The sequence below is a fragment of the Lampris incognitus genome, chromosome 5, assembly GCF_029633865.1.
Source record: "Lampris incognitus isolate fLamInc1 chromosome 5, fLamInc1.hap2, whole genome shotgun sequence".
NCBI lineage: Eukaryota > Metazoa > Chordata > Actinopteri > Lampriformes > Lampridae > Lampris > Lampris incognitus.
In genome coordinates this window covers 33260101-33275678 of record NC_079215.1, presented here as the reverse complement: position 1 = coordinate 33275678, position 15578 = coordinate 33260101, and the positions used below count along the sequence as shown (strand labels likewise).

The 15578-nt window shown below is 41.3% G+C and overlaps 1 protein-coding gene across 1 annotated transcript; it reads left to right on the top strand.

The window, feature by feature from the left end:
* Nucleotides 1-6427: 6427 nt before the first annotated feature.
* On the top strand, nucleotides 6428-12208 carry LOC130112964 (leucine-rich repeat LGI family member 2-like). The gene is made up of 8 exons (XM_056280484.1): nucleotides 6428-6606; nucleotides 6788-6859; nucleotides 7109-7180; nucleotides 7302-7373; nucleotides 7488-7559; nucleotides 7827-7996; nucleotides 10971-11135; nucleotides 11373-12208. Exons 1-8 carry the CDS (start codon nucleotides 6428-6430, stop codon nucleotides 12206-12208), a joined length of 1638 nt encoding a protein of 545 aa, XP_056136459.1.
* Nucleotides 12209-15578: the final 3370 nt, after the last annotated feature.

Here is a 15578-nt window from a genome sequence, read left to right as displayed (position 1 = left end):
GAGAGAGAGAGAGAGAGAGAGAGAGATTCTGAGTGAATGTGTGTGTGTGAGAGAGAGAGAGAGAGAGAGGATCTGAATGAGAGAGAGAGAGGGAGAGACTGGAAGAAAGAGAGCACATGGGAAGTGTGTGTGTGAGAGAGAGAGGCAGAGAGAAGTGGGGGGTGATGAGGAGAGAGAGAGAGAGAGAGAGAGAGAGAAAGGGGGAGTCCCAAGGAATCCCCTGTGATTAGTCTTCGATGTGCCTCTCAGAATAGGGAAGTTGTTTCCTCAAGAGAGAATTTCAGATGCAAAGCGGCACTGTCGAAGCTCGCAGAAGATGTACGCGGTTTTAAAACCAGTCTATGAAGCACGTGCGCTCGTGAAATAAAGTAAGGAGACTTGAAATGTATAGGTTCAGCACCATTTTGAGGAGAACAGCTCCCATGCATTCACTCGATTTCCTTCTTTTGGTGGACGCTTCAGCTCCAACCGCATTCTAGATAATGTAGTCAAGTTTTTACTTTTCCCTTTTTTCTATTCAGAGATTTCCTTTTACTTTATCTCAAATGCCAAGGGTTGCTTGGGAACGCCTGTCACCTTACTCAGATATCCAGAAGTTAAAATCAAGTTTGAATTCATCTTTTGTTGGTATGATGAATAGTGAATAGTTATTCCTGACCCCAAAGGCAAGCTGTAGTCTTCCCCAGCATCAAAAAGGCACGAGAGTGAACTTTTCTATACATGCAGCCTTTTATCTATCTAATTTCCTCACGTGCATATGGTCCATATACATATTTTGACAACTGAGTGTTGCTGCTTATATATGCATGATGCTAAAAATATTTTTTGGCATATGTTGTATTGAATGTTGCCTCCCCTCGTTAAAACAGTTGGCAACCTTCAGTAGAGAAAAATACTCACTGTCAGCTGGTGGCAGTATGCAAATACACTACGGCCACCTCATGCGTTTAGTCTTGCATGTGACATGTTTCGGCCATACCTGCTCACAGCTCCATCCACCTCTCCTGCTGGGGCTTGTTTGAAAGAATTGGCCATATGTAAGCTGCATATGTGTCAGCATATGTGTCGTCTTAGAGCAGTGTTGGGGTAGCCTATCTTGCGTGATAATAATCCAGTTATTAGAGGTGTCTCCAAGTGTTGAAAACACAAGTGTTCTTTCTGGAACGGGCTCCATATTCATGGCATGCAACAAGGCGGGTCCGGGTAACAGTTGCTCTTGAGTATTGAGCACGATGCAGTCATATTATCATCAGACCAGGAACAAGGCTGCCATTATATTGCTGCCATGTTTTCGACTTCGCACCCTATTTTTGCACACTTGTGTTTTGCAAGGTATTGCCATCTGCCACTTACTGAAGGTTTTATGAGTGACAATATTTATACACTGTGACTGAATAAGTAATGTACAACTGTATTGCTATTGACTATGATGTAATTGTATGTTAATTTTCATCTTCCTCCTCAGCTCTGATGTTACTCACATACTGTCAGCATGTTGTTGAGAAAAGCACATCACTTAATTGGGTAGATAAGGCAGAACACCTCAGCTCTGTATGGGGGAAATGTGCTCACGGTAGCACACCAGGAAATATAAAACGGATTCATTCTCGTCTTTCTCTGCCAAAGGTTTGAGCCGTGATTGATGTTCAGCCCATTTTCGGGCCATTTCCCTCAGTGCCAAGAGGTGAACTCTTGCAGGTTTAAATGACCTCCACAAAGATGATAAATTTAGGTGGCTATTTAAAATGGGCGCACCACTCATGCAAGCGCGTTGAGATCAGTTACTAAATAGTGGCTGGATCAAAACAGCAGATGTTAAATCATGAGTGCCGTTAATCAAAGTCAAGAGCAGCCCACGATAAGACCTTTAAAACTCGTTCTCTGCGCCTCGCTGTGTGTGTTCCTCTGAAATGTATTGAGTGTTGAGACCCAGCCGGGTCAGGGTTTGGAGGGGACATGCAGATCCCAGAGTACGGGACTGAAAATACTATATATATGTGTGTGTGTGTGTGTGTGTGTGTGTGTGTGTGTGTGTGTGTGTGTGTGTGTGTGTGTGTGTGTGTGTGTGTGTGTGTATGTATATTCAATTGACATATAAAATGGATGTGAAGTATTTTTTTTTAAATAACTGATCCATTCTTCCATTGTTATATATTTTTATCATTATTATTATTATTATTATTATTATTATTATCATTATTCATTGGTTTTGATGATTAATATTTCTAGGTCATAATAATTATAGCAAAAAGAAAACACCTCTGAAGATGAAATAATAGAATTTGTTCTGGATTTTACAAAGGGCCATTGTATTGCTTCTGAATATGACTGGTTTGCAAAATACACCAACCTGTGGCTTTGTGAGATGGTACATTTGTTTCTAGCGAGACCTTCCCAGTCCAGAGGTACCTGAGGGTTTCTAATACTGACTGCTGTGTATTCTGTAGTCAGTGGACGGGAAGCAGAGAAGCCTGAGACCTTGAACACCTGCTGTGAAGCAGTCAGCAGCGGGCAAGGCTGCACTTCTCTGGGGTTACCCCCCCCCCCGGGTCCCATAGTTCGTGGTGCAAGAGGCCGCCTTTGCATTTGAAAGTGTCCTACATGGGCTAGTTTGGTGGTTGTGAGGGATTCGAGAGTCATCCCACGCCACATTATATTGACAATTGAACAACTGACTTAAGCAGGAAAGATGTTGCCTGTAAACAAACAGTTTGCACAGTACTCTCATACTGCCCTCCCAATGCAGGCATAGTCAAGTTGTTCCTGTTTATGAGTATGTCTGTATTTCTCCAAGGTATGCGGTTCATTCGTCTCCCCGAATGCTTCACAAAACAGAATATCGTTGTACGAGAGAAGTGGTTGATAGTGTAAAGTGTAAAAGATCAGCTTGTGTCATGCATGTGAGCTGGGACTGGACCCACATACACATGACTGGCCTGAGAGAGCTGTAAGAGACAACTAAATACAAAAAGAGCATTGGGTAAACTCGTGTAGTCTGCATGAACGTACTGATTCGTAACTTGTGCTTTTCAAGAAAAACTATTTATTTTTCACTTGACTGTGTGTGTGTGTGTCATTGAATATAAAGTCATTTTGTGCAAATGAAGTTAAACAGAAGTGTATAGGGAATGTGCACCTCTTTCTATGGGCATGGTACAGTATACCTACTCATCAGGCCAATTATCACTGGCTCATATTGGGAGGTGGGGTATGAACACCAGTATTACATGCAGAGTATATCAACCTCATCGACTGCCACCGCACTGCTTTATAAAGGATAATTTGTTTTATAGTTATCATTGTCGTGTCAGTTGATTATTTATGATAAATTCATGATTCAAATCAAAATACCAGGCAGATAATGACAATTTGCAGACAAAATGCAAACTGTTGCTCCTCATTTTCAATCTATGGTGCTGCTTTGATTTTTGTTAATGTTATTTTTAGAGAGCTTGGCCTCTTTCAAAGGGAATTTGCCACAGAATTTAATCTTAGGCATTATCCTGTCATTGCTCATCATTTAGTCAATCAGCTTTGCAGATGGTCATGAAGCTGGTGCCCGTTTGCCCGTGTCTAAAAAGAAAGTTATAGGCATTTGAGTCCATGTTGGCTGATGGTTCTCTGTGGTGGGGAAAAGGAAGAAGGCGATACATGGAACATGAGACCAAATGGTAAGGTTTTAATCTTAACTGAGGACAACTTGTGCAAGGGGAATTTAAGGGTCGTTGCTTCTTTATATTTTCTGGCAATGGAATAGTGTATATTTCAAAGCGTCCAGAAATCCAGACATTAAACCGGACCCCAGACTCATCCACAGGAACAGGTCAACACATAAGTAACTTGAGAGATGGAGAAGCCCCTGTTAATTTGGCCTGCATACTGTGCCAATGTGAACTTACAGCCGAGGGTGTCTGAGCAGTGGGTGGCTCTTTCCACTGTGCTAGTGTCTTTAGATGGAGTTCTACACTGCACAAAACATAAAAAAGGATTATCCGGTGGACGAGCAAATAATGTTTCATCAACATGCATGGATAACTGTTCCTCTTCTGGGGTGTGGTTTGCCAAATAGCTGCACTTTTTTTTTAGCATTATTGATTCTTGGTGACTCTTATCAAGAGTTTTGGAGATCCGTGACAGCATCAATGGAGAATGAATTCGATTAGAGAGAAAGAAAAAAGAGGGAGGAACAGCCTGAGACTGGACTCATTTTAGCTAAGAACACACATATATATATATACAAATAAAAGATACGACTGTACAGTTTTGAACAAAAGTACATAGCGAGTCCTCGCTCATATCTCTGCACAGCACCACGTGCTTTAGGTTGATGTTAACCTATCACCAAGTCAAAGACTACTCCATCTGGCATTTTAATATTCTTTACATTTTTCACTTGTGTTGTGTCAGCTCCAACACAGCTAATGTACACAAAGTTCAGTCAAATGAACGCTGGCAAACATACAAGTCGAGCGTTTTAAAAGTAATTGACTTGTGCCCTAGTAGGATAACTACATACATAACTGTGTAATTTTTCATGTCTACAATAAGACACGTTGCTTTTGTTGCACCAGCATCTGCAAAGGACTTTGTGAAACACTTGCATTCAATTGTACAATGTGACTATTGGAGTGTGAAGGACAGGATGTTGTGTTGCTATTAAGCCCACTGAGGCAAATTTGTAATTTGTGATATTGGGCTATACAAATAAAATTGATTTGATTTGATTTGATTTGAAGGAAAGGTTACCACATAAATCAATCAATAAATATTCTGATTCTGAACATAATCCTGTTTTCTGTTTTGTGGCATCACGTCAGGTTTGCATGATGAGCAAATGCTCCTGGCTTGGCTTGACTTGACTTGACTTGACTTGTGGATATGTGAAATATAGAGCCAAATGTTTCAGTTGTAATGGCACATTGAGACACCCCTACAAAGGCACATCAAAGCGATATTTACTGCTGCATCATCTGGTTTCATTTTGCATGCGTTATGAGTTTCACTGATACGCCGGCCTTAAAAGCAGCTGTGTGAGAAGCAGAACTGTTATGAATTATGCCAACAATGGCAGACATGTTTGCTTGCACCCATTTGGCCAAGGCCTATACAGTTTCACTTATCTTCATAGACTGATGGCTCTCAAGCAAAGGTCAGCACCTTGTTAGAGTGTTAGAAAGACCCTATTGTTTGCTGAGGCGGTCATCTGCCCCCCTGTAACGCATCACTTATGAAACCCCTGTTTTTAACTGAGTTGGTCTCGTTGCAAATGAAATAGTAGGAGTAGTGATACCATGGATACGTTTTACAAATACAAGTGTGACAAAAGGTGTGATTGTTCACCTTTCTAAACTTTGTTTACCTTGTTTCATAGACCACATTGTAAGATATTATGAGGGCTATGAATACAGAGCGAAAACGATCTCGATGTGATGTAAAGTATATAAAGGTACACATATCACATCAAAGCCGTTGAAACCAAGAAATTTATGATTTTTTTCTGATAAGGTAAACGTCCCTTAGTTTTTCTTGAAATTAATGGGACTTCCGTTTGGTTGTTTTAATGTATCCTCTACTGCCATCTAGTGGTCGATGTTTCTAATAGCGCCTTTGAAACCCACGTTTTCTCAAAAAGCCATTAGCCGTGAAAATGTGGTACGATCACAGCGGTAAGGACTGTAAGGACTTCGTGAAGGACGATTCGTTCCAGCGGGGTTAAGAAAATGTGATTTAATTTCCCTACCGCGGCATTTACTTAGTCATAGGTCCACACATAGTAATCCACACTGGGTCAACACAACAGCATGGATGACAATGTATTTTCCTAAAATATGCTCATAGTCCACCTGATTTACGATTGTGTTGGCATACTATGAGTTGAAAATTGGTAAAACTGTTTAACAAAAAACCTTTAAATCGGTGAAAATACTTCGCCTGCTCCTCTCGTTTCCTGATCGTTTAATCAAACGTCACGAGTCCAACACATTGTGTCCCCCCAGTGCTGCACAACGCACGCGTTATTAAAGTTTAACTGCGGGTGTCGACATGTGGGGATGAAGCGCGAGATGTTGGACACACGTAGTATTCGCGTTGGCTGGGCCGTCCTTTGCTCCAACGCAAAATAAAGAGATGGGTAATCGTGTTATTACGCTATCCATGGTCCTGAACGACTCATCGCGCACTTGCCGAGGATTTGTTACAACAAACCCCCCCCCCGCCCGCCCCCCCTTATGATATCGTTGATATATGATTGACATAGCAATGGGCTCAGTACTACCTGCAGTCTTCTGGGACGTGGCTGCGGTAGTAAGTGCTTGTGTCAGGGTTTCCTGTGCTGCAGTTCGTTTTGCCCAAAGCAGGACACAAAGGCGGCTGCTGCTGCTCACTCGGGTCTCTCACTGATATTGTGCATTAATGCTCAGCTACCGGCATGTCATTTACTAACAAGTCGCGGGTCGCCATCTGCTTTGCATTGCTGTGTGTTTGTCTCACAGTAGCAGCCAAAAGGAATTTCAAATGTCCTTCAGGATGTTCCTGCTCCAAGGAGACTGTCATCTGCGTCGGCACCTCACAGATTCCCCGGACTGTGCCCAGTGACATACATTCACTGTGAGTAGACAATTACAGAGACAACAAGCCCGAGCGGCCATTTTGAGTGAATAACTAACAAGAAAGCTGGTTTTGTGCTCAAGGTGACCATTCCGTGTGTGTCCTGTGCTTCCCTGAGCGACACCATGCAGCACTTTATAGACATGTTGTTTGTTTGTTCATTTGTTTGTTTGTTCGACAGGAGCGTTGTAAATGGCTCCATTGCAGAAATCACAGAGGGAATGTTTGCACTCATGCCATCTCTTCAGCTGCTGTAAGCTAAACTGCAAACCCATTTATTGAATGATGGTGATGACGAGTCATTTATTCTCAAGAATTTAGCTTAGATAAAGTAAAAACACGCACACAGACACACAGAGCAGAGGTGTTTCCATGCACACTGATAACGGCATCAATCCATCACAATATTGTCTGAGGAATTTCAAAACTTATCAGATGTTACAAATGTGTAGCCCATTTCATCCTTTACTGGCCTTCCATCTGATGAGCTGTTTCTTCACAGGCTTTTAAATTCAAATTCTCTGACCACTATCAAAGACGATGCATTCTCCGGGCTGCCACACCTCGAGTATTTGTGAGTATTGCTTGACAACTCAGCTGACGTCATCATGCGTCATATCAAATCGTTGTCAGCATGTCTATGCTTAGCCTATGATGATACCACTCATCTCAGCCTTGTGATCTTCCTCTGACAGGTTCATTGAGGGAAACCAGATTGAGACAATCACCAAAAATGCCTTCCGTGGTCTGCGGGATTTGACCCATCTGTAAGTCTGCTCCCCTTTTGCTTTGAGAGGAACTACAGCTACACCAAGAATTAACAAAATCAACAAATTCTGTCCGTTTTTCTTGTTTCCAACATTGTTTTTTTTTTCTTCTAGATCACTTTCTAATAACAAGATGAGGTTTCTGCCCAGGGATCTCTTCTCTGACCTGGATTCCCTCCTGGAGCTGTGAGTAAGCAGTTACGGTGTCAGCAGCACCAGGGTTTTCCATCACATTTGTGAAGTCATCCTGACTCAGCCTGTGCTTGTTTGACAGTTTTGCAACCCCACAAAATAGTCCTTGATTCTGTTATGGATAGCAGAAACACAAAGTGTTGCTGGAAGTACATATTGCCTTTCAGAAAGTGTTATGTTACAGCGATTACGATTCTCTCTCTCACCAAGCTGTGATGTCTCTGTGTACGTTTTGATGATCTCTCCTGATCCACATGTTAGGGATCTGCGAGGCAACGCTTTCCCGTGCAACTGTGAGAATAAGTGGCTGATGACATGGCTGAAAAACACAAACGCCACGGCATCAGATGTCCTGTGTGCAGGCCCCAATGACATGAAGGGCAAGCGTCTCAATGACCTTCCCATTCCACCGGGCGAGTGTATCTCCACAGGTAAAGTAATTAGGACTATACATACATATATATATATATATATATATATATATATATATATATATATATATATATATATATATATATATATATATACACTCACTGGCCACTTTATTAGGTACACCTTGCTAGTACCGGGTTGGACCCCCTTTTGCCTTCAGAACTGCCTTAATCCTTCGTGGCATAGATTCAACAAGGTACTGGAAACATTCCTCAGAGAGTTTGGTCCATATTGACACGACAGCATCACGCAGTTGCTGCAGATTTGTCAGCTGCACATCCATGATGCGAATCTCCCGGTCCACCACATCCCAAAGGTGCTCTATTGGATTGAGATCTGGTGACTGTGGAGCCCATTTGAGTACAGTGAACTCATTGTCATGTTCAAGAAACCAGTCTGAGATGATTTGAGCTTTATGACATGGCGCGTTATCCTGCTGGAAGTAGCCATCAGAAGATGGGAACACTGTGGTCATAAAGGGATGGACATGGTCAGCAACAATACTCAGGTAGGCTGTGGCGTTGACACGATGCTCAATTGGTACTAAGGGGCCCAAAGTGTGCCAAGAAAATATCCTCCACACCATTACACCACCACCACCAGCCTGAACCGTTGATACAAGGTAGGATGGATCCATGCTTTCATGTTGTTGACGCCAAATTCTGACCCTACTATCCGAATGTCGCAGCAGAAATCGAGACTCATCAGACCAGGCAACGTTTTTCCAATCTTCTATTGTCCAATTTTGGTGAGCCTGTGCGAATTGTAGTCTCAGTTTCCTGTTCTTAGCTGACAGGAGTGGCACCCGGTGTGGTCTTCTGCTGCTGTAGCCCATCTGCCTCAAGGTTCGACGTGTTGTGCGTTCAGAGATGCTCTTCTGCATACCTCGGTTGTAATGAGTGATTATTTGAGTTACTGTTGCCTTTCTATCAGCTCGAACCAGTCTGGCCATTCTCCTCTGACCTCTGGCATCAACAAGGCATTTTCGCCCACAGAACTGCCGCTCACTGGATATTTTCTCTTTTTCGGACCATTCTCTGTAAACCCTAGAGATGGTTTTGCGTGAAAATCCCTGTAGATCAGCAGTTTCTGAAATACTCAGACCAGCCCGTCTGGCACCAACAACCATGCCACGTTCAAAGTCACTTAAATCACCTTTCTTCCCCATTCTGATGCTCGCTTTGAACTGCAGCAGATCGTCTTGACCATGTCTACATGCCTAAATGCATTGAGTTGCTGCCATGTGATTGGCTGATTAGAAATTTGCGTTAACGAGCAGTTGGACAGGTGTGCCTAATAAAGTGGTCGGTGAGTGTATATATATATATATAATTTGGTATACATCTTTGCTTATGATACTGTTATGGAAGATCTGGTGCAGTGACTGTCAGATTTCTGAAAACATGGCCTTTTATCCTTGAGGTTTGCCTTAGTCCATGAATACAGTATACCACCTCATGTTAACAAAAAGTGTACTCATCAGCTGTGCAGACTTTGACCATTGGGACAATAAAGGCTGTGATATTAAATGTATCACCTACATACAGCATTAAGAAGCATAAGGAGCCCCTACTGTGCACCATTCTGCACTCTCGCCATGCTCTTGTTCAAATAGCCACACAATCACACATGCACATGCACTCTCACACAGACACACAAACAATCACATCCGAAACACAGAAAAGGTAAAAACTTGAAACAACTGACAAAAAAAAATAAATGGCTGAAACTTGTCATTTTGTTCAGCTTTAATATGACATATTTCTAAAAAACTATTTTTGATAAAACTATGTTAAATTCACTCCACTTAACCGTTCACATCACGGTACAGCACTGGCCACCATTTCATTCAGTATCTAATGAAAAAGGACAAGAACATCGCCTCCTCTGTGATACAGAAATACAAGAAGGTTGTCAAATCTTGTTCAAACTTTATCTTTAGATTTGGTCAACTATGGTGAAAAAGCTCAAATTAATTGCACAGTATATTTTGTCAGTGGGCCGGTAGGGTGGCACAGTGGTTAGCACGGTCGCCGCATAGCAAGAAGGTCCTGGGTTCAAATCCCAGGGTTGTCCAACCTTGGGGATCATCCCAGGTCGTCCTCTGTGTGAAGTTTGCATGTTCTCCCCGTGTCTGCGTGGGTTTCCTCCGGGTGCTCCGGTTTCCTCCCACAGTCCAAAGACATGTAGGTCAGGTGAATCGGCCATACTAAATTGTCCCTAGGAGTGAATATGTCGGCCCTGTGATGGCCTAGTGGCCTGTTCAGGGTGTTTCCCCACCTGCCGCCCAATGACTGGTGGGATAGGCTCCAGTATCCCGCGACCCCGATTGGGATAAGCAGCTTGGATAATGGATGGATTTTGTCAGTGGGATTTTCACAAAAGTCACATCAAGAATTTGAATATTGAGTTTATTTTTCCATTTCATTTTTTTTACCATTGAAAGGACACACATCATTCAACATGTAGAACACATTGTTACTTATGTTATTTATTGCTACTTATGTTATTTATGTACATACATACATACATACATACATACATACATACATACATACATACATACATACATACATGCATACACACACATACATACATATATTTATGTACATACGTACACTTTTATTGTTTTAGTTAACCAGTCATGAATGTAACAAATGTCATGTAATTTCTTTGAACCCCCCCCAAAAAAACAAATAAAAAGATACAATAACTTATCATTGTGAAATATTAAGTGTTTTTATGTGTGAGATGAATTCTTAGCTTTTAAAATATTCATAATGGTTTTAAATAACAAAATAGCATGCTATACTTGTTTTGTGTTAATGGTGCTCCATAGTTTGCTAGCATTCTTATGGCAATGCCAACAAGACGGTTTTTTACAAAAAGAAAAGTACGAAAGATTCTTTACCTTCTTTTTGTTTACCTATTCTTGCCTAAAAGAAGTTTTTTCTTTGTCTGCTTGCTTCCCAGACTTTGTGCGTCATCAGTCAATCCCCATTCAGTCCATGTCAGCAGACATCTTCTCTTTTAAAGAGGACATCTACGTGGCCATGTCTGCCCCCAACTCCAACAGCTGTGTGGTAATGGAGTGGGATCACATTGAAATGAATTTCAGACGATTTGACAATATAACAGGTTTGACAAACACATGGATATTATTTTTAGACAGTTGTTTTTTGTTTGTTTTTGTTTTTTGTTTTTGTTTTTGCAACTTACTCTGACTGCGCCTCAATGTTTCAGAAAATGTCTCGCATGTCTCAATTAATCATTCGGTTAAAGTCATGAAATTACTAACCCTTTTTGCAGTAAATCCCCTAAGTAATGTTTTGCCATCTCGGTTTTACCATATTAACTTGTACTTTTTCTCAACAGGAAAGTCTGTCGTAGGGTGCAAGTCGGTGCTAATTGATGACCATGTATTGATAATCATCACCCAGCTCTTTGGTGGCTCTCACATCTATAAATTTGATGATCAACAGAACAAGTTCACAAAGTTTCAAACTATAGAGGTCTTCAACATTTCTAAGCCAAACGACATTGAGGTTTTCCAAATAGATAGTGAGTGGTACTTTGTGATTGTGGACAGCTCCAAGGCAGGCCTCACTACATTGTACAAGTGGATGGACCAACCAAACCGCAATGAGACTGGTTTCTACTCTTACCAGTTCCTCCACGAGTGGTTTCGTGATACAGATGCAGAGTTTGTCAACATAGATGGCAAGTCCCACCTTATCCTGGCCAGCCGCCCCCAGTCCCCCGTTATCTACCTGTGGAACAAGAGCACACTCAAGTTCATGCTCCATGGCGAAATCCCAAACGTTGATGACGTGGTGGCTGTCAAAGCATTTCGGGTGGAAAATGAACTTTATCTGGCCATGACCTGCTATATTGGTGACTCCAAAGTCATCAAGTGGACCAACAAGCAGTTCTCTGAGGTACAAGCGCTGCCTTCGCGCGGGGCAATGATCCTGCAGCCTTTCACCTTCTCAGACAGGTACTACCTTGCACTGGGTAGTGATTATTCTTTCACACAAATCTACCTCTGGGATGAAGAAACCAAAACCTTCGCCAAGTTCAAAGACATTTATGTGCAGTCTCCACGATCCTTCACAGTGGTGACAACTGACCGAAGGAATTTCATCTTCTCCTCAAGCTTCAAGGGCAAATCCATGGTTTTTGAGCATATGATTGTAGACTTGAGTTTATAATGCCAATCCAAATAATTTGCAACCTCAGTTAGACTAGCTATACTATATCATATTAGCACTATCTGTGTTACTGAAAAAGGAGGTCAAACTATGGTATGTTCCTAGTATGCAATACAAAATGGCCTACTATATGAGAGAGCAAATATTCTAGCAAGCTATGCATTTTTAACAACTTTTATCATGATATGAAAAATGGCAAAACAGGAGTAGACAAAATAACATGAAACCAAAGGACAGTTGGAAAAACAAAACAAAAGGCATGTTTGAAATGTAATCTGCACGATGATTATTTTGTGACTACAAGAGGTTATACAGAATATTTTTTCTTTATCTAGTTTCCAAATAAAAACATCCCAGCCAATTAGAATAGCACTTTTGAAGCTATTACATGTCATTAGCCACATCACTAATTACTGTAAATTACTGATGTGAAGCACACTAGACGATTGGTGCAGTTCCTGGGAAGTACAGTTTGAATTCCTTTTGCTACGTTTCCTAAGCTTAAATTATATTAAATACTAATAATGAATAGCAAGGATTTTTTTGTTAAGCTATTTGCTGAACAGAGTGCCTGATTAATACAAATCAAGAATCTCATAAATAATGTGTTACTGGTCTCTATGCAAGATACGTATATTCTAATAAGTATTACTCTGAATTGCAACTATAACCACGAGGTTTTGTATGCTGCTATATAACTTGAAATGCCATGTGAGAACACAATGTTATGTTGCAATAAACTATAAATATTCTTTTCCATTTCTATTTGTTTGAATGTACTATCTATCTATCTATCTATCTATCTATCTATCTATCTATCTATCTATCTATCTATCTATCTATCTATCTATCTATCTATCTATCTATCTATCTATCTATCTATCTATCTATCTATCTATCTATCTATCTATCTATCTGTGCCCTTCTGTGTTGGTTTTCTGATGTTTTCATGACTAATGTGGACTTTTAAAATGGTTACCACAATTCGTTTAGACCATTAATTTTCATCTGCCCTTCTTGCACCTCTGATAGGTCTTTATAAAAGCAAAATGCAAATTGAATATGACATGCAATATCTTATGATATAAATTTGTTGAACTTCATTTAAGAACGCATAATAATGTGCAATGGTGAAGTATTTGTTCTTTTTTAATTTGTAGTTTAATTTATTTGTTTATTTATTTAGTTAGTTATTCTTTATACAAATGCTGTAAATTAAAGGTAAAACGCGCTTGACAGAATGTTTCAGAGGCTTTTTGCTTGTTGGGAGCACTACTAAAAAGCTTTGAAGGACAATTTTGATAATGCCACATTATATTATGTGAGCACTAAAGCGTGCACAAATCTGCACGATCCTTCGTTTCAAGCAATGATAAGGAAAGCATATGTTTTCATTCAAGTTTTAATGTAGACGTGAGTAAATGTTAGATTTGGAGATTTGCTGTCCAACGTTGTCTAAAATGCAGGAACAGAACTCCCCCCCCCCTCGTTATGACGCGGGTAGCCTAGCTACAGCAGACGCTTATTTTAGTTGCATTCGGTTAAACTCGGAACATGGACATTTCTATCAGCCAATTTGAGAAGAACTATACAAAGAAGCTACACGGTTATTACAAATGATTGAATTTCTTTCTCTCTCTTTTTTTAGCTGTTTAAGTAATGACTTTATCATCTTATCTATTACTTATTTGCTGTCTATAATGTAAAACAAGAAACCATACTCCAAAATTAAGAAGCTGTGTTCAAACCATCATGTACCCTGTCAAAGTTTTATAGCCACAATAAATCCTTTTGGAAATGTGACTTTACCCCTTTCAAACACTTGAAATCCTGAATTTTTACCGGAGTTGCCTTTGGTGTTAAGGGGTCCAGGCTTAATATTCCATGAGATTGGTCCAAGGTATAGATAGCACAACCTCTTAGACATTGGCACAGCATTTACCTGGTATGGCTTAGTTTGGAGGAGTCCCACAAAATCCCAGCATTTCTATGTCTGACGTGTTATTTTTGACACATCACAGTAAAGATGCATTAAACACCCAAAGGTGACAAGTGTGAGTGATGCATTGAAGAATTATGGCGTTTTCCACTGTACTATATGTACAGTTTTGAGCAGCTGATGAAATGACAACGAAAAAAGGCAACTGCATGTCATGCAAATACAGACAATAATAATAATAAAAAAAGCAACATCAGAACTGTCCAGTCCAGGAGAAGATCATAGTACAGGACAAGGTCTGATGTAACTAAAATGCAGGTATTGTTGTGCTTACACCGCCCCGAGCTGCCTCCCCGGCACGTTCAAGCCACTCCCCCAGCTCGGACGTGCCGGAAACATCCGAGCGCTCGGCTCGCGCTCTGAGGAGACGAGCGCTGCACTGCACCAGGTGTTTGCCATCATCCATCAGGCACACCTGTGGCAATCAGGCAGCCTTCTACAAGAAGCCTCCCAGAACGTCTCTCGGTGCTTCGACGTACTGAACCCTGCGGTGAAGTTCTGATAAGCCCTCCAGCGTTCCTTGCTTTCTGTTTATGCCCCAGTGTCTTATCTTCGTGTCTCTGTTTCCTCCCAAGACTCTCCCTCCGCGATTTCCACGGCTCCCCGCGTCTCCCTCGTCCCCAGCGACCTTCACGTTTCTCCCCGGACCTCTCCTGCGATCTCCCCCCTTGTCCCTCTACCTGGACCCCTCCTTTCGGACTCGACTTCCCGGATCTCGGACCTGGACTTTCTCGGACAACCCCTCTTGGATCACGGACTGGACTTTCTCGCCAGGTGCACGCACATTTCTTCAACACCTCCTGGTCATTTACATACCGCACCACACATTGGCTAAAAACACTCACACATAGTTATACACGCAAACCACGGGACCCCACACATAGTTTATTCACACATCCCACTAACAGAACGCCTTTTTTCACCATACATTTCCCTCCCACAATAAAACCCCCCTTTGTAGACTTAGAAGTCATCTCGTGTCTGTCTGTCTTGGGTTTCGCCACACGGGTCAGGTTCTGGTGCGCGAGCATAACAGGTATTCGTTTGATGCCCATGAAAAAAAGGGCTTCCCAGAAAATTGTGAAATTGAAATGACAGTATGAGAGATTTTATCTACAATCCCAGAATATGAAACTCATGACAATACCAAGCTTTTGGTGTGAAAGACTTTATTTTTCATGGTGTTTCAGTTTTTGTCTGAAATTGCATGTTAGAATTAAGATCCTTGTTCTAATATTCCATCCTACCTGTTGAGCAATCCTACCAAATGTAAGTGGTTAGGGCTTAGCGGTTATGGATTTTATTATTGCGCTACAGTAGCAGATTTCCACAAAACAGGGCCCATTGTCAAAACACCAGCAAACATTTCCA